The sequence below is a fragment of the Candoia aspera genome, chromosome 9, assembly GCF_035149785.1.
Source record: "Candoia aspera isolate rCanAsp1 chromosome 9, rCanAsp1.hap2, whole genome shotgun sequence".
Lineage (NCBI taxonomy): Eukaryota > Metazoa > Chordata > Lepidosauria > Squamata > Boidae > Candoia > Candoia aspera.
In genome coordinates, this window is record NC_086161.1 from 21,045,809 (window position 1) to 21,073,660 (window position 27,852).

Below are 27,852 nucleotides of genomic sequence, written 5' to 3' on the forward strand. Positions count from 1 at the left end.
CTTTTAGAGTTGTATCATAGCTTCTCTTGTTGTGTCCCGGACACTTTTTAAGAAGTTCAGAACCCGTGAGCCACCAGTCCCTACCCCTTCCAAGAAAGATGGAGGACTCGTTGTTTGAGGAACAGTTTTGCCCAGCTTGGTCTTGGCTTTTCTAGCTGCTATGATGATGTACTTGGTGACCATGGTGATATGGTAGGTCCTCAGCTCAGAAAGGGCAGCCACACACTTGTTATACGTGGATTGGAGGTCTTTGTTTCCAGAAGATAAGACATGACACTTCAGTGGAGGGACAGATCGGATTTCTTCAATGAACGCTTGATGGTGAGGGGGCATATATTTTCTCATCCTGTGCAAAAATGCAGCTGGTGAAAGATATAGAAGTAATGGATAAGAGGGTTCAAGGCAATTTAAAATGATTAAGTCAGCCTCCACAACAAATAGCCCCTTAGATATTTTGAAATCCCTCATAATTTCTAACCAACAACGCTCAGAGTTACAGGAATAGGCTTCCAGAGACCATATGACTAAGGAAAGCTGGCCTATGTTAACAGCAGCTGGATCACTAGAGACAAGCCAATACTGGACATGGTGGACTTTCAAACTCTTTCCATGCCCTTTCACAGTCTCTCTGTTTAATTTTCACTTTGCATATCCTCTTTATTCTTGGTAAACATTAGTCCTGAGCACCAAAACTAACTTGGCAAAGGATGAGCTAGATTAGGATTCTTCTCCCTGACCTCTAATTTTCAACTTTCAAGGAGTTATACCAGAGTTTTAACAAGAAGCATGGAGGAAATATCTGCATTTATCCCCTGACAGTCCTCATTCACTTTGAAGAGAAAGACTTTGCTTTAAACATTCCTTCAAAAGGAAGTTAATTTCAGTGAAATTCTCATGGATGGAATGTGATGTACACATGCTTATTTAGTAACTAGGTGGCCAAGGAGTGGGTATGAATGCCTCGGCCTTCATGGCCTCTCCTGCAGTCCCCAATCTTTCTGGCTTCCCACACTTCCATTCAATCCCAATGGAAGAGATCAGGAGGAAATTCTTCCTGGTGGGACTTTCTCAGTAGAAAGTCTACTGTGACCACACAGGGGAATTCTTCTTCCTTCTCCCAGAGAAATTCTGAGAAATCATACACCTGATTCCTTGATCCACCAGTTGGGTGGAAGATTTGGAAAACCCACTGGTGTTTACCATAGTTTGAACATGCAACGGCAGATCTGAATGCAGGCAAAGGACAGGCCTTACCGCTCTCCTTCTGATGTTGGATACCAAGCAGCTCATCAAAGGCATGCAGGGTGGAACTTTGGGCTGCACTGCCCCCAGAGTACGCCAGAGGCTGTTCACATAGGCCTTCATACAATAACCCTTCTGGTAAAACAGGGTTATCTTTCCAACTAAAAAAGAGAAAACAGGCCAATGGATTGCACAAAGGAGGACCAACAGATAGGCCTTCTCTAGCAGCCAATACCCAGGTAAGCAGGAACAGCACTGGCCAAACAATCATGGCAGAAACAATACCCTAATCAAGGAACCATCAAGGAAGAAAACACACCCCAACCAAGACTGGTAAGGCAAGGTACTATTTATCAACAACCAGAAAAGTCCACTGTCCTATGCATGGATGATGTTACCTAACGCAGCAATGAAACATCTCCAAGAAAACAACAAAGCTCAGAGAACACCAAGGACCAAACAGTTCAACCCTGAGCTATATAGATTCTCTAACGCTTGAATTTTCTCCATGCTCAGACTTCAGAAATGTCCTACTTTTCAGCAGAGGTGGGCAGTGTGAGGCCCAAGAGGGACAGATAGCTGTTGGCCTGATTTCTCTGCAAAGGAAAAGAAAGCTGTAACTTTCTTTCTTTTGGGCTCTGCCCCTTTCATGTTCTGCTTCCACTTTACCTACAATCACTTTACCTTCCCCGGACAAGGCTAAAGGCCCTTGACAGGAAAGAAAAAAGATCCTCATTGCTATTTTATTGGACAATAGCCTTGAAATATGAATAATTCAAGCTTTTTCTGATCCATTTGCATTCCAAATAAATGCCCTTTGTCTAACCATGAGCAACTGCCCTTTGGGTTTTCAGGTGTTCAGCAGAAATCCAGGTTGTTCTCAAATTTGGGGCTAAGAAGAGTCAATTCTTTGACCCCCATCCCTAGGATCAACTAGATACAATAATCCCAATTCAGATGCTTTCATACATAATACTTAAGCTGGTTACTGAATTACCCCATGTTCTGTATACTGAATTCTAAACTCATTAAAACAGACCGGCCACAAGATCCCCAGTGAAGGAAAAGCCTGGCCAAGCTTACCAAACTATGCTCGCAGGTTTTAACCTGATCTAGTTAAGCATGTTGTATGAGCACAGCCTATCTGCAACCAATTGGAGTTCCCCAGACTTATGGTTTTGGGGGAGTTCAATCTGCCTTCCCTGGGGTGGGCCTCGGAAGCAGCTCAGGAGTTCATGGCCACCAGATTATTCGGGACCCAACTCGAGACAGCAGCCTCACACCAGATTTAGTCTTGTCAGAGCAGTGGCAATGTGATCTGAGGGGAGAGCCACATCTGTCCCCATTGTCATGGTCAGATCATGCCCTGCTGGCCCTGAGATTCTCCTATGCCGCCCCCCTCCGCAGGGAGGCAGGACCCATTCGGATGGTCCATCCCCGGTGACTGATGGACCCAGTGAGGTTTCAGAGGGAGCTGGGGGTGGTGCCCAGGGATCTGCTGCACGGCCAGCAGAGGCCCTGGCTGCCGCCTGGAATAGGGAGGCAGCCAGGGCCTTGGACAGGATCGCGCCTGTGTGGCCTCTCTTGCCCATCCAAACCCAACACTCGCCATGGTTTACGGAGGAGCTGAGGGTTTTGAAGAGGGTTAAGAGATGCCTAGAGCGCCACTGGAGGAAGACAAAAACCGAACCCAACCAAACACAAGCTAGAACCGCGATTAAGGCCTACCTTGTGGTGATAAGAGCGGCGAAGCATCAATACTTCTCCACTCTTATTGCGTCTGCAGAATGCCACCTGGCAGCCCTGTTTAAGATTACCCGATCCCTTTTAGGGAAAGGGGAGTCAGAAATCCATCTACAGGGCCATGCGGAGGAATTTTCGGGGCACCTGCAGGATAAAATCGCTGGGATCCAGACCGAGTTGGACTCCAAGTGTGAGACAGAGTTGGAGGAGATACCCAGGGAACATACTTACCATGTTATCTGGGAACAGTCCAATCCTGTTGAACCTGAGGAAGTGGACAGGATCCTCCAGACTGCAAATGCCACCACTTGCCAATTAGACTCATGCCCCTCCTGGCTGGTGAAAGCAGCTTGGGAGGTGACATGTGGCTGGGTCCAGGCGATGGTAAATACATCCTTGAGAGAGGGGGTGCCTTTAAGGAAGCACTGGTGCACCCCCTCCTCAAGAAACCATCGCTGGACCCTACTATACTGGACAATTTTCGCCCAGTCTCCCACCTCCCCTTTTTGGGGAAGGTGGTTGAGAAAGTGGTGGCTTTACAGCTCCAGAGGTTCCTGGAGGAAATGGATTATCTAGACCACTTTCAGTCAGGTTTCAGGCCTGGTTATGGGATGGAAACAGCATTGGTCACACTTATGGATGACCTCTGGCGGGAGCGGGATGGAGGCAGTGCATCCATTCTTGCTCTTCTTGACCTCTCAGTAGCTTTTGATACCATCAACCATGGTATCCTTCTGGACCGACTTAGGGAGTTGGGGGTGGGCGGCATGTTCTGCGCTGGTTCACCTCCTTCCTTCAGGGTCGGTCCCAGTCAGTGTTGATAGGAAGCAAGAGATCCAGCCCGCGGCCCCTACTTTGTGGGATGCTGCAGGGCTTGGTACTCTCTCTGCTCCTTTTTAACAACTACATGAAACCACTGGGCGAGATCATCTGTCACTACGGGGTGAGGTATCATCAATATGCTGATGATACTCAATTATATATCTCCATCCCGGGTGAAGTAAGTGATGCCGTGACCACCCTTTCCAAGTGCTTGGGGGCTGTGGGGGCCTGGATGGGGGACAACAGGTGGATGAACCCGGGGAAGACGGAGTGGCTGTGGATTAATGGCTCCTTGATTTCTGCGAAATTGCCATCTTTAGTTCTGGATGGGGTTGCACTGCCCCAGACAGACCCGGTGCGTAACTTGGGGGTCCTCCTGGACTCATGGCTCCTGCAGGTGGCAGCCGTGGCCAGAAGGGCCTTTGTGCAACTTCGTGTTGTGCACCAGTTACGCCCCTTCCTGGAGTGAGAGGCCCATCAAATGGTCACTCATGCCCTGGTCATCTCTCATATAGACTACTGCAATGCGCTCTACGTGGGGCTACACTTGAAGAGTATCCAGAAGCTTCAGCTGGTGCAAAATGCAGCCTCACAGGCAATCTTAGGTGCTTCAAGATTAGCACATATTACTCATTTGCTCCGCGGGCTGCATTGGGTACCAGTTTGCTTCTGGGTCCAATTCAAGGTGTTGGTTACCACCTTTAAAGCCCTACATGGCATGGGACCAAGCTACCTGAGGGACCGTCTCATCCCCATCACATCAATCCGCCCCACCCAGTCATGCACAGAGGGCATGCTACGAACCCCGTCTGTAAGACAACTCCATCTGGCGGGGTCCAGGAGGCAGGCCTTCTCTGCAACAGCCCCTGCCCTTTGGAATATCCTTCCCCTGGAAGTGAGGTTGGCCCCCTCCCTCCTGGACTTCAGAAAACAATTAAAGACCTGGTTTTGTCACCATGCCTGGGGCGGGAGGGAGAATAGTCACCTTTGGGGATGGCTACTTCTGTAGAGTGGCCCTGTTTGGCTTTCAGCTTATAAAGAACTTTTAGCCATTGGGTTCCTACCATATTTATATTTTATTATCTATTATATTTATTCTATAGTTTTATAAGGCTTTTCAATCTATGTTTTATTGTAAACTGCCCAGAGTCCCTTCTCTGGGGAGATGGGTGGTGATAAATTTGAATAAATAAATAATAAATAAAAATAAACTTCACTCCCCCACTCTCCTGAACCTTCATGGTCTGGGAAGAGGAGGAGGGCGGTGGTAGCTTCAGAGCCCGCAATTCCTCTGCCAAGGGGTGCATTGCAGGAGACACTATTCAACTGCAGGTAGGTTGGCGCTCACAGAGACTCAAGCTGCATATTGCTCATTAGCCATCCTGTGCCACCTACCCTCCCTGCCAGGTGTTACAGAAGCACCAGGGATCAATCAGATTTATTTTTAGGCTGCTGTTTTATTGAAACGGTCAGAGAGAGCAAAACAAGAGCTGAAAAGCCTGCTTCCTAGCAGCTGCTCAGAAGACCTGGTTGCACTGGGGCATTTCTACCAAGGAACAGGGAGCATGTGGGAGGTGGAAAGTCTGTTTCTGGCATGTGAAGCCCCTTTTGCCCAGCAACACGTGACTATGGAGGCATTGCCACTGACTCACCTTCAGGCCCAGTACTGGGAATGCACAGCCTCTGTTCAGGCCTTTTTCTCCTAAAAGTGAGCAGAAACCCATTGGGGCCTCTGTTCTCCTTCTCTTCAGTGACAGTCAGCAACCACAATAAAGTTAATAGATGTAGCTGACCTTTTAGTTCTGATGCTCAGATGTGAGTTTCTTTGTTATGTAAATCTAAGGCAAGGGTGGGCAACTCAAGGCTCATGGGCTTTCATGGCCACCCAGTCTCTGAGCATCTAGAACACAAATGGGGAAGACAAGGACAACCTTTTTGCCTGTTTTGTGGATTTGAGTGGTTGATGGTGCTTTGCAGAGTTTGGTGATACTTAAGGCATGCACTTTATCCCTTAAATCTCCCAACATCCTAAAACTTGGGCTATTTCTGTTGGTTTGGGATAAGAGCAACATGGATGCTTTAATCCTCCATAAATCTCAATACACTTGTTTCACTCCTTGAATACACACACACACACACACACACACAGTAATCCTCCCCAAGAATGGGCCACTATTCTGCTAAGAGTACAACCACTTATCAAAAACTGCTGTTGAATGCAGGTAATACAATTTTTCAGGTGTGTCCACAGAATATGCTCAAAAAGCTAAGATGGTAGCCACACCATCATGGTTGCCATCCTGACTTTTTTTTTAATCACACCTTGCAGACACCCCCACAATTTTATTTTGGTTTAGGCAAAGAGAATCTGACAACTGAACTCACCCAGCATGGAGGCCAATAACAGGCTTATCCATTGTTTCTGCTGAGGTCCCAATCTAACACAGATCTATAGGGTTTTCTCTCTCCCTCTCATTCATTCTCTGTGTGAGTGCTACTCCTGTTAAACTAGGAGGACCACTCCTGTTTCAGCCTCAGCCTGAGTTAGTCAGATACAGTATCATGTAACCTACTTTTATATTGGCGATCGAGCAACAAGTTCCCTTTGTGGTCATTCAGGGACTCTGCAATGCCCAAAGGGAGGCTTCGGCATTAGAGTCAAAATTCCATTCCTTACAAGTATCATTTGTTCCCCTCTCAGCTTTAATACATCCCAATTTTAATGAAGGTTTAATGAGAGGCCCTGATTAAGTGAAGGCAACACAATTAGCTAATGTGGCCTCAGGAAACCAAGCATTAAGGAAGAGATTAACATGGCCCGCTAGCAAGCTTTTTGTAAGAGAAGAGGTTGTAAAGACTCGGAGGGAAGATGTGCGGGTCAGGGGTTGAAATCATCTATTCTCTTCCTTCATTTATGATCCAGGAACTTTCCCAAAGCAACACTAAGGCGTTGGTGAGGGTCAGACAAGCATTCATCTAATGCAGATTTTGATGCAAATGCTGCACAGCCCATGCTTCTCAAACGGACAGACCAGTAAAGATGCCCTCTGTGTTGAAATCTGTTCTCTCACACCTAATGATGCAGCTTGCAGGGTCAAAAAACATGGGCTATGAAAACATGCATATTAATTGAAAATGCAGACAAAAAGATTAGATTAGATGAATGAGTGCTCAAGGAAAACAAAGAGGGAGGGAGGGAAGGATAAACCTGAGCCATCCCAAGCAAATGGGAGAGCTTTATAGCCTTATGTGTGACTTGAGAATGAATGCTCTGAATATTGTGAAAACGAGTAATACATTACAAAGGAAAATAATAGAAGGAACCCTTGCCTGTGCTTGCTTAATGCCACCTCTAACTGGTCCAGGAGCTTGGGCCAGTTCTTGGAGAATAGGGAGAGTGCCCAGTTCAGTTGGCAGTGTGGGTCTTCTCAATATCAGCAGCTGCTTCTCTCTGTGATTCTGCTCGAAAAACACTTCTAGATCCAAAGGACTATACGCCGTACTTACCCAGAAAAAAATATTCTTGTCACTCCATAAAATATTGAAGGATCCACATAATCTAGGAATCAGAGAACATAAAGATCAGGTTCTGCTTGGCAGGTATGCCTCCTCTTTTGACCATCAAAGCATGGCTGCCATTTGATTTCACTGAAGACAGACAGGATATTTGTCCTAACCACAATTAAATTATTCAATGCAAAATCTGTTGCTCAGTTACTATATAGGGCACAACTGTGACTCCTTTCTGGTTTGGTTCCCTGTGAGAAAATTAAGCAGTCTAGCTCTCTAAGACTGTTTTTGTTTCCCCTGACATTGAGATGTGGGCCAAATGAGCCAGTTTGGTCTAGTGGTTAAGGTGCTGGGCTAGAAACCGGGAGTCTGTGAGTTCTAGTCCCGCCTTAGGCATGAAAGCCGGCTGGGTGACCTCGGGCCAGTCCCTCTCTCTCAGCCCAAGAGCCAATCAGGCATGGTAGGAGAGTTCTAGTCCCGCCTTAGGCCTGAAAGCCAGCTGGGTGACCTTGGGCCAGTCCCTCTCTCTCAGCCCAAGAGCCAATCAGGCGTGGTTTGAGAGTTCTAGTCCCGCCTTAGGCATGAAAGCCGGCTGGGTGACCTCGGGCCAGTCCCTCCCTCTCAGCCCAAGAGCCAATCAGGTGTGGTAGGAGAGTTCTAGTCCCGCCTTAGGCCTGAAAGCCGGCTGGGTGACCTTGGGCCAGTCCCTCTCTCTCAGCCCAACCCACCTCACAGGGTTGTTGTTGTGGGGAAAACAGGAGGAGGAAGGAGTATTAGGCGTGTTTGCCGCCTTGAGTTATTTATAAAAACAATAAAGGTGGGACAAAAATTAATTAAATTAATTAATAAATACAACCCTGAGATTGGAAGCAGGACTGCCTAGCAGAGAGGCCAACGTTTGGAAATCAGTTCTATCCATTTGGCTAAGCCTCAGTCTAGCCCCAGTGGGGTTGCTTTCACTAATCACAGGAGACAATTACAGATCTAAATGGTGGGTAAATGTTACAGCATCAGAGGCTTTCCTAATATCAGGGCTGGAAAAGGCCAAGGAAATAATCAGGCAATGGGTCAACAATACTGAACAACAATACTGAGCTTCAAACGGAACTGAGACCCATCGACCACGTAGCGAAATTCAAAGGCTCCTCCCAGCATTAAAGACCCGCTTTCCTATCACAGCCACTGATGGTTCGTGTCTAGAGTTCTTTTTAATGCTCTCCCCTGAGCAACCCTGGAGGGGCGACTCGGCAAAACAACATTATCACAAAGATTATCCCTGTGCAGTCCGGGCGCAATTGGAATCTATGGAATATATATTTTCTGTGTTGTGTATTTTATTCCACTTCGTGATTAAGACAACTCTGACTGCATCTTGACTGCGTCATGTTTATAGGAAACGTGTGCAGGCTCGGCCCTAAACATCCCAACATGAATTGGCCCAGATTCAGGCTGCAGTGTTGCTTTGGCCAACTTCACCTCACAGAGTTGTGGCGGAGACGGAAGGTATGTCCTCTGTTATTGTCATTGGAGGAATAGTGGGATCCAAATGGGGCGGGGGGGAGAGCAGTTCAGCTCAACAGGCTTTTAAGACGCTTTCCAAACAGTTCAAGATTACCATCATAGCCACAAAGACTAGTAACTTGCTTTTTAAATTAAATAAATAAATGCCAAGAAATTACAGTGCTTTTCATGAATTCCAAAAGAATTAATCTATACTTTTTTTTAAAATCCATTCAGTTGTGTCCGATACTCAGACACTGCTTGGACAAGTCCCTGCAGTTTTCTCCGCAAGGTTTTTCGGAAGTGGTTTGCCATTACCTCCTATACATGTCTATACATATTTTGTTTATTCGTTCAGTCGCTTCCGACTCTTCGTGACTTCATGGGCCAGCCCATGCCAGAGCTTCCTGTCGGTCGTCAACACCCCCAGCTCCCCCAGGGACGAGTCCGTCCCCTCTAGAATATCATCCGTCCACCTTGCCCTTGGTCGGCCCCTCTTCCTTTTGCCCTCCACTCTCCCTAGCATCAGCATCTTCTCCAGGGTGTCCTGTCTTCTCATTATGTGGCCAAAGTATATACATATAGACATTAATTAATTAATTTATTTATTTATTTTGCACTTTCTCCATCTTTGCTTCTTCATAAAGCCCACATATCGGTTCATACATTGTGTTAAGCCATAATTAAGTTTCCTTATACTATACAAACCATAGTTAATAATTCCCTCTGTGGATAAACTACAATAAACAACTTTTGGAGGGAATTGGGAGTTTCCTCAGAGGTTTTGGGAAACACATGCACCCATGTGCTATGGTCAGATCAGCCCATTATAGTTCAACAGATCGTGATGGAAACAAACCATGGTTATAGCCCAGGACTGAACTCGGTTAAGTGTCTGTGAATCAAAGGCCTACCATGTGTTTTCTTCATAGCTTTGGTCATTTCTTGAACTGTGTTTGTCACTTCTTGCAACGCGTCAACCAGGATTTCATCATCTGGCTGAAGGAGTCCAGTCACAGCCTTGGCCAGTGCCTGCCAGAAATGAGAACAAGAGATTTTTGTTGTTGTTGTTGTTATTTAAATTTATATGCCGCCTGAATCCCAGTGACTGAGTTACCTTCCAGGAATCCACTGGCTGCATATCCCCAACTTCTTAACCCACAGGCCAGAGGGCCAACAGGGGCGTGTTTTCCTATCTCAGAAAGCACTTTCCAAAATTTCAGAGAGGTTAAAATATATTGTACTTATAACTGCTGTGAAGAACATCAGAAGCCACTTCCTTACATATTTCTTTTCTCTTTTTCTTTAACTATTTCCTTTTCTTGCATTCTGTTTTTTTTCTTTTCTTTCTTTCTTTCTTTCTTTCTTTTCCCCTTTTCTTTCTTACTTTCTTACTTTCTATTAGTTTGTGTTAGTTTTTAATCTTCTTGCTTAAAAGCTTTAATAAAAATTATTTTTTTCATTAATTTTAAATTAAATTAAATTTAAATTTAGTTTGACACTGAAAGTCACCCTAATGAATACATTTATGTACTGGGCTTTTTGATTTAATGAATAAATTTCCTTTTGCACCACCATGTTGTTTTCCCCTTTCTCTCCCTCTTCATTTCTTTTTTTTTCTTTGGTTCTTTTTTTAATTCCTACTGCCCTTTCTGTCTTTGCCGCACATTCTCAAAAGAAGTTCATAACTCTCTCCTGGCTCTTGAAGGGTTTTAAAGCAGAATCTTCTCATTAAAAAGAGAAAAACTAGGTGCAGTTCTCATAGATACCATGATCTTTCCAGGGAGAACCAATGAAGGGAAGCTAGCTCAGTGTTTCTGGGGTTTTTTAAAGTTTAATACACAGTGTAAGGGTGTATTAATTTTTAGGCACCCCATATATATATTACAAACAAGTGCAACCTTTCAGCAGATGACTTTTTTAGAGAACAAGAAGACGAATGCTGGTTGTGTTGTCTTCCTGCAAACCATGGGTTCTTCTGGGAGGTAAACTCCCAAATTCACTTCCAAAGAAATCACTGGAGGAATTCTTCCATATCCCAACTCACACACCCCAGCATCCCATGTGTATCTCCTAAAGCACCCCAAGATATCACTGCCAAATTTTGGTGCTAAAATGGGCAGTTTTTAGTGGCACAATTTTACTAAGTTGGGTGTGGGTTTTTTTTCTTTTTGCTAGGTTGGGGTGGTTTCAAGAGTGAGTGTACATATGAGTTCAAGGCCTCTGTGAGGCAAAAAGAAAGAAAAGAAAAGAAAAGAAAAGAAAACTTCCTTAATCCCCTTCCCAAACTCACAAAAACAAGTGAAAGCAGACCAAACAATTTGACCACCTATCGGGAAGATTTTGCATAGCCTGCTAGCAGGTCAATAACTGTTATAGCCCATGATCTGAAAAAAAACCTGCCAATTCAGACTATAAGATGAACAAAAGGAAGTCCTTCGAGACATAATTAACTTGTAATTCATTATTATTTATGAATTTAAGAGCCAGCATGGCCCTTTTGCCCATTCCAACAGGTCAAACTCTTGGTTCCCCCACCATGGGAAGTGAGATGGGGGGCTATAAAGGAGAGGGCCTTCTTACTGCAAGTTCCCACTTCAGAAATGCCCTCCAGAAGACTTACCTGGCACTCCCACTGATGTGCTTTTGACCCACTGCTTTTCTCCCAGTGATGGCAATAATGATAGGAAATTTTAAGCACCCTGGGATTTAATTATGCTTTCATTATATCCTTCCATTTTGCTTGCTACTTTATTTTTTTAATGTGTTGAGTCATTTTGCAGTTCATTATGCATGTGTTCATTATGCATGGTTTAGGCAAAATTCTACTTTATTTTTAACAGAAGTTAGGAGTTCTACCATGTGAGCTATGGCTGGGTTCATATGACCCTAAACAAGGGTTAAAAAAAACACATTTGCTTCGTTCACAGAACATGCTGTGCCTCCTCACCTTGTCAGTGTACTACATGAGGACTTAATGTGATGACCAGGTCCACGCTGACAGAATGGTTAGATCCAAATCACAGACCACCAGCTTGTCTTAGCATAGTCTACCCCGTTATGTGAACTCAACCTCCGTGCTTTCAGATTAGCCAAAACACTGGTGAATGTGCTCCTTGATCACTCACAAAAGATCCAGAACAAACACTGACAATTAATTTAAGGGAAGACTAGACCTTGAGTCCTGGTGCAGCAGCTTTCTCAGCCAGAAAACTGACAAGCATAAACCCGGTGGTGCTAGGTCCTCCAGGCAGACTAACTATGGGCTCCAGGTTCCTGTGAAGAGAGCAAAATCGAAAGTCTAGGAAAGGAAGTACAAGTATTTATTAGCGCTTGCAAGGGAGAGGTTGTTTCTTGTAAAAAGCTCAAGGTGTACAAAACAGTAGATTTATAGGCTGTGTACAATCCCTCCCTTATTGCTTCCGTTCACAGCTTGGCAAGCTTTGACGGTGTTTCAAACATCTGTACCACCTGTTTGAGCAGAAGACACAGGCACATAGAAACAAATGTAGGTTTATAACTGTTATCGTTCACTTTCCAAACTAAAAGCTCTACTCATTCACATGCATGCCTCCCCAACTCAAAGTCTATTTGGCCAAGTGAGGTTGGAGCTCCAGAAGAAGTGAGGCAGGCCACCTAGAGTGCACAGAATCTCATTCTATGTGATGGTTCCCATTGATTTTTGTAACTTCCAACAAGGGTTGATCAGTCCATCAAAGTTTGACCAGACCCATCCTGGCACTTTTCTCATACCTTTTGGTTCATTTCTATTGGAATGCCATTGCCTCAGCCAGTCCACATGGGAACCATCTGTCGTTTTGAGGACCATCTTTTGTTGTGAGTCTTCATTCTGGTACTTTTCCACATTCTGAATAAGTTAAAATCATCCTGAGAAAACCTTCCCATCTCCATGGCTTGGTTTAAGTGGGTCTCATCATTCACACAAATGCCTGGCCTCTAACCACATGTCAATAGATCAGTGTTCCTCAACCTTGGCGACTTTAAGACGTGTGGACTTCATCTCCCAGAATTCCCCAGCTAGCGGAGTTGAAGTCCACACATCCTAAAGTCGCCAAGGTTGAGGAACACTGCACTATATCATGACATGACATGTTGATTGGTATCAAACATCAGGGACAATCTACAGGCATTAATATACTGGTATATAGTTAACTCATTAATAAAGTTATACATGGTTAACATATTCCAGCAACACAACTTGGAAAAGGACTTCTTTGAGATCCTGCAGCCCAGATGGGTCATTCTAGTGATCGAGATTAGTCCCATGGACAAGGGAATCCCATCCTCTATTATTTGCTGATGACTGGTGATAAATAAAGTCCCTCACATTTTGTATTAAGATTTGGCCATCTGGCCACTAAACAGTATCAAACTTGTCCTAAGTGCTAAACATTATTCTGTCTTATTATTACAATTGCAGGCAGGTAGAAAAAACAATATTGTGCATTGCCATATGATGTTCGGTAACTCCTAGCTTACCATGTACAAGTCCACTTAATCCCTCTCACACCTGAACACAGAGGATCGGCAATATTTTTTCTCTACCAAGGAGCGTGTTCCTCCAGAAGCAACTTAAGAAGGGACATGTAGCAGTGAGAAGTGGTACTGAGATAAACCAGAACCAACAGTGCAAATCAATGCACTGGAGACATTCCTAAATTTTGAATTAGATTAGTGTTCCAGTAAAGAACCCTAAGCCAAGCAAAAACAAAGCTAAATGAAATAAATAGTTAAATACACCTTGGTTTATAGTACTGGCCTGGAAAGGGGGTAAGAGGCCAGGATCCTGGATAAGCAATTACTTGCTAAACAATCCATTTCTGGTTAGTTTGCCATTTTTGTTTAAGAGGAAAGCTGCACGTGCCCCCAAGCAGCTGTTTGATGGGCAGAGATGATTCTCTAAGATCTCAGCTTTCTATTCTGTGGGAACGTAACTGGCAAGAATAGCCGCTTGGAACATTGTAAACAAGCTGTCTTCCTAAAACTAGCAGCTGTTTGACTTCAAACAGCCTGAATACTGACTCTAAGGTGATCGCTAAATTAATCTTGTCCTGCAAAAAAAAACAGGGATTCTCAAAGACTTACTCAATTTCCAGAGGCCTTGGAGAAATTGAAGTGACATCCGCCAACATATACAAGGAAGCAAAATCAAGAGATGAAATCAGTTGAAGAGTAAAGTCCACCATGGTACTACTGTGCTTTAAACAACAACGTATCCCCACACATAAGTTAGGGCTAGCAGATCTAGGCTGCAAACATCTGGATAAGTCATCACTAGCATTTCTGCAACTGCTGCCAACTCATGTTGCCCTAAAATTGATTTTGACATTTCTCTTTATTTTTGCAATTAGGGAACCTAGCTGGGTTCATTTTCTTTAAGATTAGATTATTCAGGGTAGACAAAATTATGTAATTGGCTCCTCAAAACTTCTACAGCAGCCCATGCTTGTTAAATATAATCAATTAAAATGTAATCTATTAATAGATCTATCTATTAATCTATTGTTAAAATATAATTCTCTATTAAACTCTCTATTCCGTTTTTTAAAAGTTACCTGCTCAACCAAAACTGATCCAGATGGAAACATCCCATTTAGACAGTTCAACATTTAAGGTTACATGGCACCAGCTATGATCTGATCTCCAACTATTAAGCACAGGTATTTTGGTCAATAGATTTACCCATGGGGATTCTTTTTCTTCCAGTTCACCAAAACGAAATCTGTGTGGACCAGGATAGGAGGCAGACCTAGCATTTCAGAGACTTGTCCAAGGGGGATGGCCAGGTTTCGTGGCAAGATCTGGAAGACAAGACCAGCAGGTCAACACCAGCTGTGCCTCAGACTGTGTCCTACTGGATTTCAGCAGGGTTCCAGGTGGCTGGAAAAAGGATCTTGAAAGCAGTAGAAAGCCTTGTAAGTCCATATTGCCCAATGTTGTCCCAATATTTCGATACTAAAAGCATTGAAGAAGACTTCAATGAGTTATATTTTGAGGTTAGGTACATCTCCAAAATAGCATTTCATTCACCAGATACTCAAGCAAAGTATCCCTTCGAAAACCCAGAACTGCTTCTGCTACCCCGGTTCTCATCAGCAGAACATAGTCACTGTGCCACTTGGTTCAGCAAACAGCAGCTTCTATGCAGGTGTAATGTACATGCCAAAGAGTAGACAGCCCCATCTTGACATCTTGACAAGCAGCAAGGAATGTGGCTCCCAAATGGACAGCTTTGGGGTATTTGCCTTCCCAATGCAAACATGGTTACCAAGACAAAGTTGATAAAGATGGTGGAGGACTCTATTTCAAAGCTGTCATTTATAAACCTCCTTCTGGACTACAGTTAGTCCTCGACCTACGACCATTCATTTAGCGACAGTGTGAAGTTACAACAGCACTGGAAAAAGTGACTTATAACCTGTCCTGCAGCGTCCCCACAGTCACATGATCAAAATTTGGGCACCTGGCAAACGGCATGTATTTACAATGGTTGCAGCATCCTGGGGTCACATAATCACCATTTGTGACCTTCCCAGCCAGCTTCTCGCAAGCAAAGTCAATGGGGGAGGCCAGATTTGCTTAACAACTACATGATTCACTTAACTACTGCAGCAATAAGGTCATAAAAATCAGACAAGACACATTTAACAACCGCCTCATTAGCAACAGAAGTTCCAGTCCCAGTTGTGGTTATAAGTCGAGGGTTAACCCTAACCTGTAATTTGCTGTTTTTTAAAAAAAATCTATTGAGAATATTGAGAATGGACACTTTCTAACTGGAGGAAAGGTTGCTGTTATAAGACATGCATTTAAAGATAATTGAAAATGAATGAATGAATGAATGAATGAATGAATGAATGAATGAATGAATGAATGAATGAATGAATGAATGAATGAATTCTTTATTAGTGCCAAAGGCCAGCCAATTAATATAGCCTACAAGCACTAAAAAGTGCAGACAATAAAACAGTACATAGTAAAAGAAGCAGAAACATCAAGGCAATGGGCTGTTGCTGTGACAGATGGATTAGCATTTTGATATGCTTCTGGAGCTGATAACAATCTTGTAACTAATCCCAACTAGACATTAGTGTAGGAGGCATGGATCTGTTTGTATCAAAGAAACCTGTAGGGAGAGGACAAAGGCAGTGAATGACCACATATGCATGATGACATCAGCACAATAATGCTGTGACTTACATTCTTGCACCAGACATTCTAATGAAAGGTCATAATTGTGGCATTTGCGTGCTTACATCATTGCACTTGTGTTTTCCCTTTGCGTCCTCCTGCAGAGCAGATGCTCTGATTCATGTTAGGTTTAATAAAGGCCAAATGTTGCAAGTGTGGACTATACCTTGGCAGCCCCTTTTTCACCTTCTTGCCAGACATAGCCCATTGTGATGCAGCTCAGGACCAGATGGGCCAAATACAGTTCTCGGTGGCCTTGGAGGTACTGGCAGCTTAGTAGAGGCATCTGTTGAAACAGGAAAGCATTAAACAGAAGCAATATTGTTATTAATTTTCCTCCCTCCCTCCCTCCCTCCCTCCCTCCCTCCACTCCCTTCCTTCCTTCCTTCCTTCCTTCCTTCCTTCCTCCCTCCCTCCCTCCCTCCCTCCCTTCCTTCCTTCCTTCCTTCCTTCCTTCCTTCCTTCCTTCCTTCCTTCCTGAATATTCCATTAAGAATAAATACATAAAATTCAGCTTGACTGTAAGAAATAATATTTCATACAATCTGAACTCTTTTTAACACCACTGAATGCTTGTCCGAAATCTCCTGTGGGATGCACGCTGCTATACTTCAGATCAATAAACCCATTCCAACTCTATTTAACTTTGCTAAGTTCTGGTTTTCCCGTTGCATTCTGACATAACGACAGCAAAACTCCCATTCCTCTCCAGCATGTCACAGCGCACCAGCTGAGGGCTGTACAAGCCTCCATGTTCAGCACTTGATTTCCACAGCTTTGAGTGAAGACGTGCATATGCAAATTAGCCATCATACATCAGGCACTAGAAACAGAACTTACTTATCACTCCCCATTATTAATGCTTTCCCTTAAGAATAGTTGAAAGGGGAAGAAATCACACAGTGGAAGGGAAACATACACTACAGGTTTGCTATGCTAAGGAGCATGGGATCTGCTGACTCTTTCCAGACCAGCACAGCATCTATCAGACCCATCACAGGATGCTTGAAAACCTTCCAGATTAAAACTTCTTTGCACTCCAGGGCAACTGTAACTATTTACTGGACATTTCTTTTTCTTCTCATAATAAGATACAGTTGCAGCATCTGCTTGATCTAATGCAGGCAAAATGCCATTGAAGTGTTTTTCAGAGCTCTTGCACTTCTAATTAAAAGCTTCCACTCTCCAATCTCACCTTTAATGTTAACAGCAAATTGTTTTCAGCCCTGAAGTTCTCCACTCTTACTTTTGGACTTTAGCTGCAAAGTCAGGAAGAATTCAGAATTCTGTATTTCTCTGATCACTGAAATGTGATGAGAGGCCTTCATCAAGATCCTGATTGCAAAAGGTCTATTTATAGTCCAGTAAACATGACTAAAGGGACGCAGTGGCGCTGCGGGTTAAACCGCTGAGCTGCTGAGTTTGCCGATCAGAAGGTCGGCGGTTCGAATCCGCGTGACGGGATGAGCTCCCGTTGCCAGTCCCAGCTCCTGCCAACCTAGCAGTTCGAAAACATGCAAATGTGAGTAGATTAATAGGTACCGCTTCGGCGGGCAGGTAACGGCGTTCCATTCAGTCATGCTGGCCACATGACCATGGAAGTGTCTATGGACAAACGCCGGCTCTTCAGCTTTGAAACGGAGATGAGCACCGCCCCCTAGAGTCAGACACGACTGGACTTAATGTCAAGGGAAACCTTTACCTTTAAACATGACTAAAGCTCCCTTGCAGAACTCATTGCTGAAGCTGGCCAGCCTGGGGCAACGATGGGCATGTGGGCACAGTTGTTTTGGGAATGAAGTCAAGATGAACAAGATCCTTACGTGTTTCAATTTCAGTTTATTATGATCAAAGATCAGACAAGCCCTTAGTGCATATGCCCCATTAAAGCTTACTTCATGAATAGGATGCCTTAAAATATGGCTTTGTTACGGTGATTTCCAGTTCAGCTGTGAGGATATGAGAGTTATTTCTCACACTATTACTATAAAACAGTAAAGTGCTGCTGCTGCTTCACAAAAAAGGCAAGCTTCCAGTTTAAGAGCCAGTTTGGTCTAGTGATTAAGGTGCTGGGCTAGAAACCAGGCGACTGAGAGTTCTAGTCCCGCCTTAGGCACGAAAGCTGGCTGGGTGACCTTGGGCCAGTCGCTCTCTCTCAGCCCAACCCACCTCACAGGGTTGTTGGTGGGGAAAATAGGAGGAGGAAGGAGTATTTGGTATGTTAGCTGCCTTGAAGTATTTATAAAAAAAATTAAGGAGGGATTAAAAAATAATAATAATAATAAATAAACTCTTATGTAGAAAAAGTCAGAAGAAATGAACTAGGGTTTTGCTGCCCTAAACTGTCTTGTTGAAAGTAGGGTACTTACTGGAACTCTTTCACCCTTATCCTTTCTTCTAATAAATTATTGATCAGAAGTCCTAGATTCTTGTTCTTTAAATCAATGGTTTCCAATCTACTTTGAAAGGAGGGAAGTCTGACAGGAGGAGAAAACTGGGTTCGAGAGCCCAGGAGTAGAGGCTGCAGAACTTCCATAGTGTCAGCCTTCCCAGGTGGACCAGACAGGAAACATGACCAGATAAGCTGATTCTACTTTATCGTAAAGCTACATTAACAGAACCTTGCAAGTGTAATGATTGCCTATTCAAAATCACTATCAGACTCACACAAGGCTTTCATGGATATCTGATTTAATAATGAATAGTATGCAGGATCACAAGCAAAGCTGAGAATAGTAAAAGCGCAAGGTATCTCCTAATAAAACCCCAAACGGCTTCAGGTCCCTCCCTGCAAAGTCAGTACAATTCCATGCCCTGCAGGTGCCCCTAACGGTTCCTGCCAGTCTGCGGGAAATGTCCTTGACCAGGCAAGATAACCCAAACATGCATTCTTCATTCTTCACTCCTCGCATCGCAGCCTGGTACAAGGAGCAGGAGGAGCCCCCTCCCGTACAGCAACTCGTGTCAACCCCATGGCATGGGAACCCATTACGATGTTTTCTAGGAACACTGGAACAGGAACATTGGAACAGGGACTACAACAGCAAGTCTTAAAATACAATTCTCCCCCATCTCCTTTACACCCTGAAAAACTAGGGAGGGTCCCTTCTGAGCCTCTTCCCCACCCATTATGTAGCTGCAGGCTATGCCATCTCTTTTCTGACTTTTCTCTTCACCTGGTCTCCCAAGGTCTTTCCCACATACACATAGAGAGCCAAGACCAGGTGGCAGAGCCAGCACTTGAATCAATTTGTCATTCACTGACATTTGTAGAGTCTGGTCTTGCAGTGCAGGCCATTAGGGGAAGGGTGATAGTAACAGCTCTGTCTCTTCTGCTCCACTCTTAGAAACTTCCTTATCTGAATATCCTGGACTACTTAAATTTTGACCACTTGGTAGATAGGCTATTCCTGGACTCTCAGGTACCTCAAATTGATGATGCTGTGATAGGGAATTTAAAAAGGGGAGGTAATAAAATTCCCTGAAGCCTATCAGTTAATAGTAGCCATAATGGCCAAATACAACCATCAGAATCTGAAGTGGCAATTCCCCTTGATCTTGGGCTCATTCCTACTTTGTGGGCTCCCTCAGTAATTTGTTGGCAAAAAGTAATCAAGCTTGGAGATTTGATCAAGATCTTTGATGTAGACGTTCTGGGACATCAGCAGGCTTCAATAGACAACCCAATGAAATCTAATTCCCATATTGAGAGTATGGAATAAATACCAACCCAGGCTGTGCCCGAAGATATCTATATCGACCTCAGTACAGGAAGCATTTTATAGAAGAGAAACAGCAGACAGAGAGAAGTGGTTGATATCAAGACTAATTAATACAGAATGAAGGAGAAATCAAGATGAAGTCAAGGGAACAATTGGTTGCAGAAGGACATAGTTTTCAATGGTTTTCATACGCACAGTTAAAAGGAAGATTTTATATAAATAAAAAGACCATTGTAATTGAAAAATACAAAATGGAATTTGAAATTGAATTCTGTACAAATGATGAACATGTAATAGCAAAAATGTATAAGCTCGTGTTAAGATTTGAAATGGAAGAAGAACAGATTAAAGATTGCATGACAAAATGGGCTACTAATCTTGTATATAACATAAGAGATGGACACTTGGGAGAGAATGTGTGGGTAACTGGCCTTAAATTTACGCTGTGTCATAATTTAAGAGATTTTTTTAATAAAATGATGCATTGGTGGTATATAACACCAGGGAAACTATCATGTGAAAAGCATGATACAAATGAGGGGACATCTTATCATGCATGGTGGACTTGGGAGAATGCTAAGAAATTTTGGATACAAATTCTTATAATGATGCAAACGATATTAAAGATCAATATTGCTAAGAAACCAGAACTCTTTTTATTGGAACTTAGAATGAATTAGAAAAGATTCACGGTAGATTGATATTGTATGTGGTACCTGCAGCAAGATTATTGTATGCACAATGATGGAAGAATAGGGAATTTCCCACAGTAGAAGAATGGATTGTAAAAATGCCAGAATTTGCAGAAATGGTGAAACTGACCTGTTTGGTCAGAGAACAAACACCAAAAACTTCTTTGAAAGGCTGGAAACCTTATATGGACTTTTTGCTGAAAGAAGAAAAAAATGAATTGGTGATTTATGGATTTGAAGATTAAGAAAGATGTGGACTAAATGAGGGATGAGGGGATTTGTAAAATATTTAAGAGGGAGGAGGGACAATAAGAATGTAATTATCAGTTGAAAAGAAGGTCGGACCATTTATGTATTTCTTAACTTTAGTTTTTGTTTTCTTTTCTTACACTTTTTCTTTTTCTTTTCTTTTTTCTTTTGATTCATCTTTTATTGTATGAAAATTCTTAATAAATATACATTTAAAAAAAAGAAATCTAACGCCTATGTATTTTCTCTTCTGTGAGACAAGTGCCCTCTGTTGGAATTCTTGCAGCACTGCAGAGGAGAAGGCAAAAGGTTCATATTTTTACAGAAATCGGAACATGCTTTGTTTATCTTCCAAGCACTTTGCCAAAATTTGTTCTCTTCCTCTTCCTTTCCTTTCTTATTCTAAAATATAGAACAAGTAAGGGGTACAACACAATTTGCTTTTTTTTTAATGCACAAAATTTTCTGAAAGGTTACAGCAGGTATGGGGCATAGTGTATGCCTGTGATTGTACACTTTTGTCACCCTGACTTCAGCAGCCCTCCAACTAATTTCCAAATCTGTCTGCAAGTTGCAAGAACAACTGTCTTAGCTGTTTGAGCACACTACAGAGAAGAAGAAATTTAGCGAGAAAAAAGGGGCCGTCTATTTTGTCCCAGTTCTAGAGAAATGGTCACCCTATCCCCTTTGTTCCAACCCCATCCACTGCCAAGATGTAGCTCCCACATTCAAAGAAAATGGGATAAATCATTCAGATCTGTTTGGTTTCACCCAAACGGGAGGTGGTTGATGTGGTTAAGGCACATTGTGGCTGAATTTACCCATCATGCTTAGCCCTAATTGCTGCTTCACAATACAACAATGGAGCATTCACATAATATGTTGTGTGAATAACATAATAAACTAATAAACCATATTATATGATGGGCAGAGGTGGCAAAACTAGGCAGTCACCTGCAGTAACAAGTTAAGGACATCAACTTGAGAAGGAAAAATAAATCTGCCCTTGGACCTTAGAGGTGAAGACATTGATTGCATGGTCCACTTATGGTTCCGATTGCTGACAGGTAGTCCTGGCAGATAATCTGGGGCCTCCATGTGGCTCACACAATATACTAACAGTATGACTTGTTTTCCACAACAATCTGAATCTATAATGCCCAACCCCATTTTAGCCTAGTTTAACCTTAAATCACCTTCTGGGGGAGCCCTGGGCTGTGGGAACCTCTACCTCCATCTTGAGGCCAAAACCTCACTGCAGCATTGGACAGAAGGAAAGGAGGGCCTACCCACTGACCAGCTAGGAGATCAACTTTTTTTGTTGCCTCATCTCCCTGGCCTCTTTTCACTCCTGTGGAGTCCTTGGTGCTCTCTGAACTTGGTTGTTTGCTCGCAGACATTACGTTGCCTGCCTAGGCAACATCTTCAGTACCACAGCAAGAAATAACCAGGCTCAGAGAGCACCAGGGACTCCACAATTCAACCCTGAGCTACAGATATTCTGTTCTCTTGGTCTTTTCACTCCAGCTAGTCATCATTAAAAAACTAACTTAAAGCTTATCTCCATTCCCTCCTCCCTCCCTCCTCATTGGTTGATAATCAGTTCCAGAAGCCTTTAAGCCATATTGCCCTAGGCTTCACAGTAAAATAGAAGACAGAAAATTGTAAAATGTGTTTGCTCAGTAATAATCCCCACTGAATTGAATTGGGGAATCTATTCATCTCAGAGTAATTGTGTTTCGGACTGCCATCTACATAAATAAAACCAGTATGACCTAGATGCTGGGCAGGGCTATCCATGGGGGTGGGGGGGGTTATAAAAATCAAGATAGTTGCCATGACTTCATGATGCACATGAAAATGGGCAAGGCGTTGGTGGTGTGGTCACAGAAGCCTTCTTGATTTTTTTTCGCCCATCTTGTGCAGGGCCGCAACTGGGGTGGGGGGCAAGCGGGGCATGTGCCACGGGTGCCTCACTGGGGGGGGGGGCACCAAAATGGGCATGGAATCCATGTTTGCCCCGGGTGACACAGACCCTAGTTGCAGCCCTGCTCTTGTGGACACCTCGGACTTAGACAGAGGTCCAAATGTAGACAATATAGGGAGCTCAGAGCTGAATTGTTGGATTCTTGGTGTTCCTTGAGCTTAGTTGTTTTCATGCAAATGTTTCATTTCCTGGCAACAACCAAGCTCAGAAAACACCAAGAACCCAGGAAGTCTGAAAGCCAAACTTGCCTAATCCTTTCCTCATTTCCCTTCGCTTGTTTGCCAAGGAAAAACGTAGTGGAAAGGTGATAATTTTTAAGAGAGGATCCATGGGGAGAGGAAAAGGTTATCTTATTCTTTTCCTGCTCAGAACTGCTTTCAAGTCCATCTACAGGGAAAAAATATTAGGGTTGTGCAGTGGTTCAGATTTAAAGGATAAAAGATGCTTTGGTTTATGCAGGATGCTCAAGCAGGGCTTGTCTCCAATTCCTTCACACAAATTTGTCTTTTCCTGGGATTGCACTGCTGCAGCACAGTTCCAGGAAAAGATGGGTTTGGTTTAAGGAGTTGGAGACAGGTACATTTCTGCATGGCCCAAACAATCTTCTTGGCTTCAGAACCAAAGGCTGCACAATATGGTCCCTTATATATATTTGTCCCATGGCCTTGCAAGCATGATTCTGCTCATCCAGCCCAAACATCAAGAATATCAGGCTGTTCGGTAAGCTGCTTGAACTGAAAGTGATTTTTTTGTCTCAAGCACAAATACCACAGAGTTCTCTTTAGCCAGATTTATTAAGCTGAAAGAAGCAGTGATACAAAAATTCCAGCAAGTGAAGTATTTTCAATTTAGAAACAATATATGTCTGCATACATTAGAGTGGAGATGTTCTGAGTCTGTTCCCCATAGTTTTCTGGTGCAAGTCTCTTCACTGATAAAGGGGAACCTGGCACCTGGTTGTGTATATGATGACTGCTTGAATCTTTATCATCTTGAGAACCAACTTCTATAGCGAGGACCTGCTAAAAATTCCACCCCTTGGGAAATGAAGGAAATTGGATTAGGAGTGAGGCCTTGTTAGTGATAGCCTCTACACTGTAGAGGACATTAACCCACTATAAAATGCAAGTATTCCTACCTTATTCACATTGAGGAAGATCCTTAAAATCACTCTGGGCTGTATGGTATGTTGGGAAGTCAAACATCATGGAAGTTTGCCATCAGATGTATTAATAATTGCCCTTACCACTCCTCACACTTCAAAATCACAAAGAAATATGTCCTGCCAACTCACATTTCATTTTTAATCAATAAGACAAATACTGAGAGAATAAGCACACAATTTTTCAGGGTGTTTTAAAAATTAAAAGTGGACATCCCAACTAAAAGACAAGGCTGAAAGGAAAGCCAGCCTTCAGTCCTTCAGTATGCACAACAGAAACGAAACTGGCTTGCTGGAGAGCCAAGAAGCACACTGTGAGATCTCTATGGCTAGAAGCATGCATGATGGGGAATTTCAGTACCTTGTTCACATGGGAACGAAGTTGATGGCTCTCAATCAAGTAAGTCAGTCTGTGAGCAATCTCCATCCATGGATTATAGAAAGGAGGAAGTTCTTTCTTAAAGGGAGAGAACAAAAGAGAAATTTGTGATTATATGAATTGTGTACATATGAATTCTACAGATTAGGTTGAACATGGAGAATGTGATCCTTCAGACATTGTGGAATTACAGTTCCCAGCATTCAATGCCCATTGTCAACACTGGCTTAGGATGCTGAGAAATGTAGTTCAGTGCAGTTTCTCCACCCCTGGATTGAAAAGAGGCCTAAAAGACTTTATTATCCTCAAAGCAGAGAAATGGAGAACTTGTAGTCCTCCAACGGTTCCTAAATTAAAGATCCCAACTGCACCAGCTAGAAAGACCAGTCATATTGGCAGCTGAGGTACAGCAAAGTCTAGGTCCTCCTACGAATGGCCACCCACCTACTAGATGTGATTTTCCATGAAGGACTTGGCTGATACCCAAATTTTGCTCCCTGTCAGGCCCCAATTCATGTCTGATGGATTGCAGTCAATTCACTAGATCATACATTATCTAAAAGATCAAGATGCATTTGATCTGCTTACTTCTTTACTTGGGGGACAAGTAACCTTTGGGGTCAATCACCACAACTAGAACTTTGAGAGCACCCACAACAGGCTGTCAAAGCACATTATCATGGGGAAGGCTTAACTCTTCACAGAATGGCTGCCTCAGTGCTGTGGCCACTTATAGACCACCTAATCATCAGAACTGACTGGTAAAGGCATCTGCCCTGTGACATAGAAATGTCTGCAAAGAAGTAGGGTACATTTTTACTGTAATAAAAGTATGCAACCAGAAATTCTCAGTTCTTCCAGATTCTTGGCTGTGTCAGCATTTAATAAATTTTGATCCACTTGAGGGCTTTCCCTGGGGAGGAGGGAATCTGCTATTTTAATTATATCCTGACCAGTGATGGGAAACAAATTTCTTACTATATAATCCCATGCGCGAGACAATCAAATAGAAAAGATTGCCGAGAAGTTAGCAATGGTTAGGAACTCTGATGATTTTCTTTGTCCTGTTGTTTTTCATCCTGGGATAGTTGCCATTGCTTTTAATTTTCCCTAATATTGCTTTACATTATGACTGTCTTTTTTGCTGATCCAAAGTATAAGATTTATTTATCTCTTCCCCCATGGTGGGATTTGGCACCATTGGGATTGCTAATGTTCACGATGTAAAGTGGAGTCCTGTTTCTAGAATTACCCTCAAGTTGAGATTTGTGACTCTTTTCCATTCTGATGAAAAGTTTCTCTGCAAAACTCTTAAACTGATTTTTTTTTAATCTTAAAAAAATCAACCTTTCACAACTGGATGCTTTGTCTGACAGAGTAATGCTCCTCCATTTTTCTCTACCTCTTCTTTAATTTGATGAAAGAGGGTAATCCTTGCTAAGGAAAAAAGACATTACTCTGAATGGTGGTGGATTTCCCCCATTTATTTAGGGATAATGTGACCAATGTGCATGTGTGAAAATTCTGGCTTGTTTCACTGTCTCCCTGACAGTCTGCAGTTTTGCTGGTTTCCATGTTTCCATTTACTAAGGCATCAGGAGAAAAGAAGATCCATGGGATGTTGAACAGCCATGCTCCAGTTCCTGCTGAGGGGAAGTTGAAGAAATTCTTTTGTCCCTGCAGAAATTCTGAGGAATTGTCCACTCAATTTCTCTACCCACTGATCTGGTTCCTTCTGAAAGACCTTCAATGCTGAGCTCTATCTAAGAGCTTTTCAGATGTCCTGGACTGGTTCTTACAAGCCTCCAGCTGTGCTTTGCTTGACCATATGTGGTAGGATTTCTCCCTGAGGAGGGGGGTGATGAGATGGAGATTGGAAGGTGGGGAGAGGAGAGACTCACAAGGGGATTTTTCCCTTCAGCTCTGCTAAGGGAGCTTTAGTATGGCAAGGTTCTGTGTGTGGTTGTCAGGGATAAGGCGAAGCAACTACACTGAGCCAGGAATGAAGCGCTAGTCATTACGGTTTCTATCATACAAACAGAATCTTGCCAAATTGAGCAAAACTAGCAGGCTCTAAGGGAAAAACTCCAGAAACTCTAAGGCATGTCCTGCCTGAACTTCTTGGCCAGACGCCCAAGGTCTTCTACACTGTGAGTGTGTTTTTCCCCCTGGAACGCACCCCCTCATTCCTCACCTGTGATCTCCATAACAATGGTAGAGAATAAGAAAGAAACTAGAGTCTGCATCTGGCTCAGCATGATTCTCTTTGCCGTTTCCCCTGACACCATGCACCCATCCAGATAGGGGCCATGCCGTTACAGAAGCAGAGCTTGGTGGGGTCCACAGGGGAAGGGGGCAACATCTGCAAGATGGTGGCACATGCCTGCAATAGGAGCAAGGAGGATTGCATCACAATGTTACACCCACACCTCAGTCTTGCAGATTTTGACCTTCCCTTGCAGGAGCTGTGGGCAAGGCTGCTAGCTTCAGTCCTTCTTAGCCCCTCTGCCCCTAGAAATCCAGAGGGCATGACACAACATCTACATGAGTCTAGAACTGCATCACTAAGGAAAAGTGCACAATTTTTGGTATTTGGGCTCAGACTGGAGTACATAAGCAGGACCAGGACAAAGGTTAAACTTCATTTCAGGTTATCTCAAATTAAATGAATGAAACATAGTTAATAAAATTACTCTTCATGTAATTTAACAACGTTTAACTGTAAGGTTAAAAATTACAGTCGGGTAATCATTTCTGAAGGAGGTTTAGCAGAAGGACAGGTTGAAGGCTTTGGGAGGCATGGAAAGAAGAGATTCTTCAGGACAAGGTAAGGAAATATATTCATAACTGTCATTAATGTAATTGATTTAATTCTCCTTTATGTTATATCAAATATAGTTCTTCCTGCTGGCTTTGGTCACTCTCCCTACTTAGGTCTTTGGCCTCAAAAGGGTACGCATGCCTACCCACATCTGATTGCCCTCAATTAAAAGAAGATCCATGAAAGATCATATTTCCTGTTCCAGCAAAGCTTATTTTATGTCATTCCACAGATCGCTGCTGCAGTGGGATGATATCTTCAGGTCTCCAAGGATGTCTCCAATCTATTCATTCAGAAACAATAGCCACTCACTGTCTGTCCTTCTCAGATTGGGAAAAAAATAAAAAATCTATATTCTCACATTTGTTTGTACCAGACCCCATTCCCCATTCTCACTCTTAAAACCATGTAAGGATATCAGAACATAAACATTCCTCCCTATCTGAAAGCTTATATAATCTCTTAAATATTCAATCTCAAATACAAATTGATCCCAGATAATTCTGCCTATCTGCAAGCCCAAATCCAGACAACTTTGGGAGAAAGTTACTAATAGATTTTGTTCCTCAACCTCCTTCCTTGCCCCCAGCCTTCTGCAGACTGTCCCCTCCCGCTCCCACCTTAGGGTTTTGGCAAAAGGCTGTTCCTACCAGTGGATCTGGAAGAAGGAAACCGTAATCTTCAGAAATATGAAATCTCTTCAGTGTGAATGCCGTCTTCTGTTTCACGTGATCCTTGGTGATCTCCATTTTTATTAGATTTGGCAGCCAGACCAGGACAACCCTACTAGTAACTCTCAATAGGTCTTGAT

At 43.1% G+C, this 27,852-nt stretch overlaps 2 protein-coding genes across 2 annotated transcripts in view; both read right to left on the bottom strand.

Annotated features, from left to right (window-relative positions):
• The window catches only part of LOC134502748 (disintegrin and metalloproteinase domain-containing protein 9-like), a 658,699-nt gene that overhangs the window by 503,809 nt on the left and 127,038 nt on the right, over positions 1 to 27,852 (bottom strand). The window lies entirely within an intron of this gene.
• IDO2 (indoleamine 2,3-dioxygenase 2) lies at positions 4 to 27,790 on the bottom strand. The gene is made up of 10 exons (XM_063311234.1): positions 27,692 to 27,790; positions 24,203 to 24,298; positions 16,196 to 16,315; positions 14,521 to 14,639; positions 13,924 to 13,938; positions 11,994 to 12,093; positions 9,732 to 9,849; positions 7,315 to 7,366; positions 1,255 to 1,403; positions 4 to 362 (listed from the first exon to the last, which is right to left on the bottom strand). Exons 1-10 carry the CDS (start codon positions 27,788 to 27,790, stop codon positions 4 to 6), a joined length of 1,227 nt encoding a protein of 408 aa, XP_063167304.1.

What these genes read in the sequence shown, in the direction of transcription:
- IDO2 (XM_063311234.1), bottom strand. Translation starts at nt 27,790, where the DNA reads ATGGAGATCACCAAGGATCACGTGAAACAGAAGACGGCATTCACACTG. An exon ending in AGCTATGAAGAAAACACATG is followed by an intron (nt 7,367 to 9,731) that starts GTAGGCCTTTGA and finishes TCTGATTCCTAG; the next exon opens with ATTATGTGGATCCTTCAATA. An exon ending in CCAACATCAGAAGGAGAGCG is followed by an intron (nt 363 to 1,254) that starts GTAAGGCCTGTC and finishes ATCTTTCACCAG; the next exon opens with CTGCATTTTTGCACAGGATG.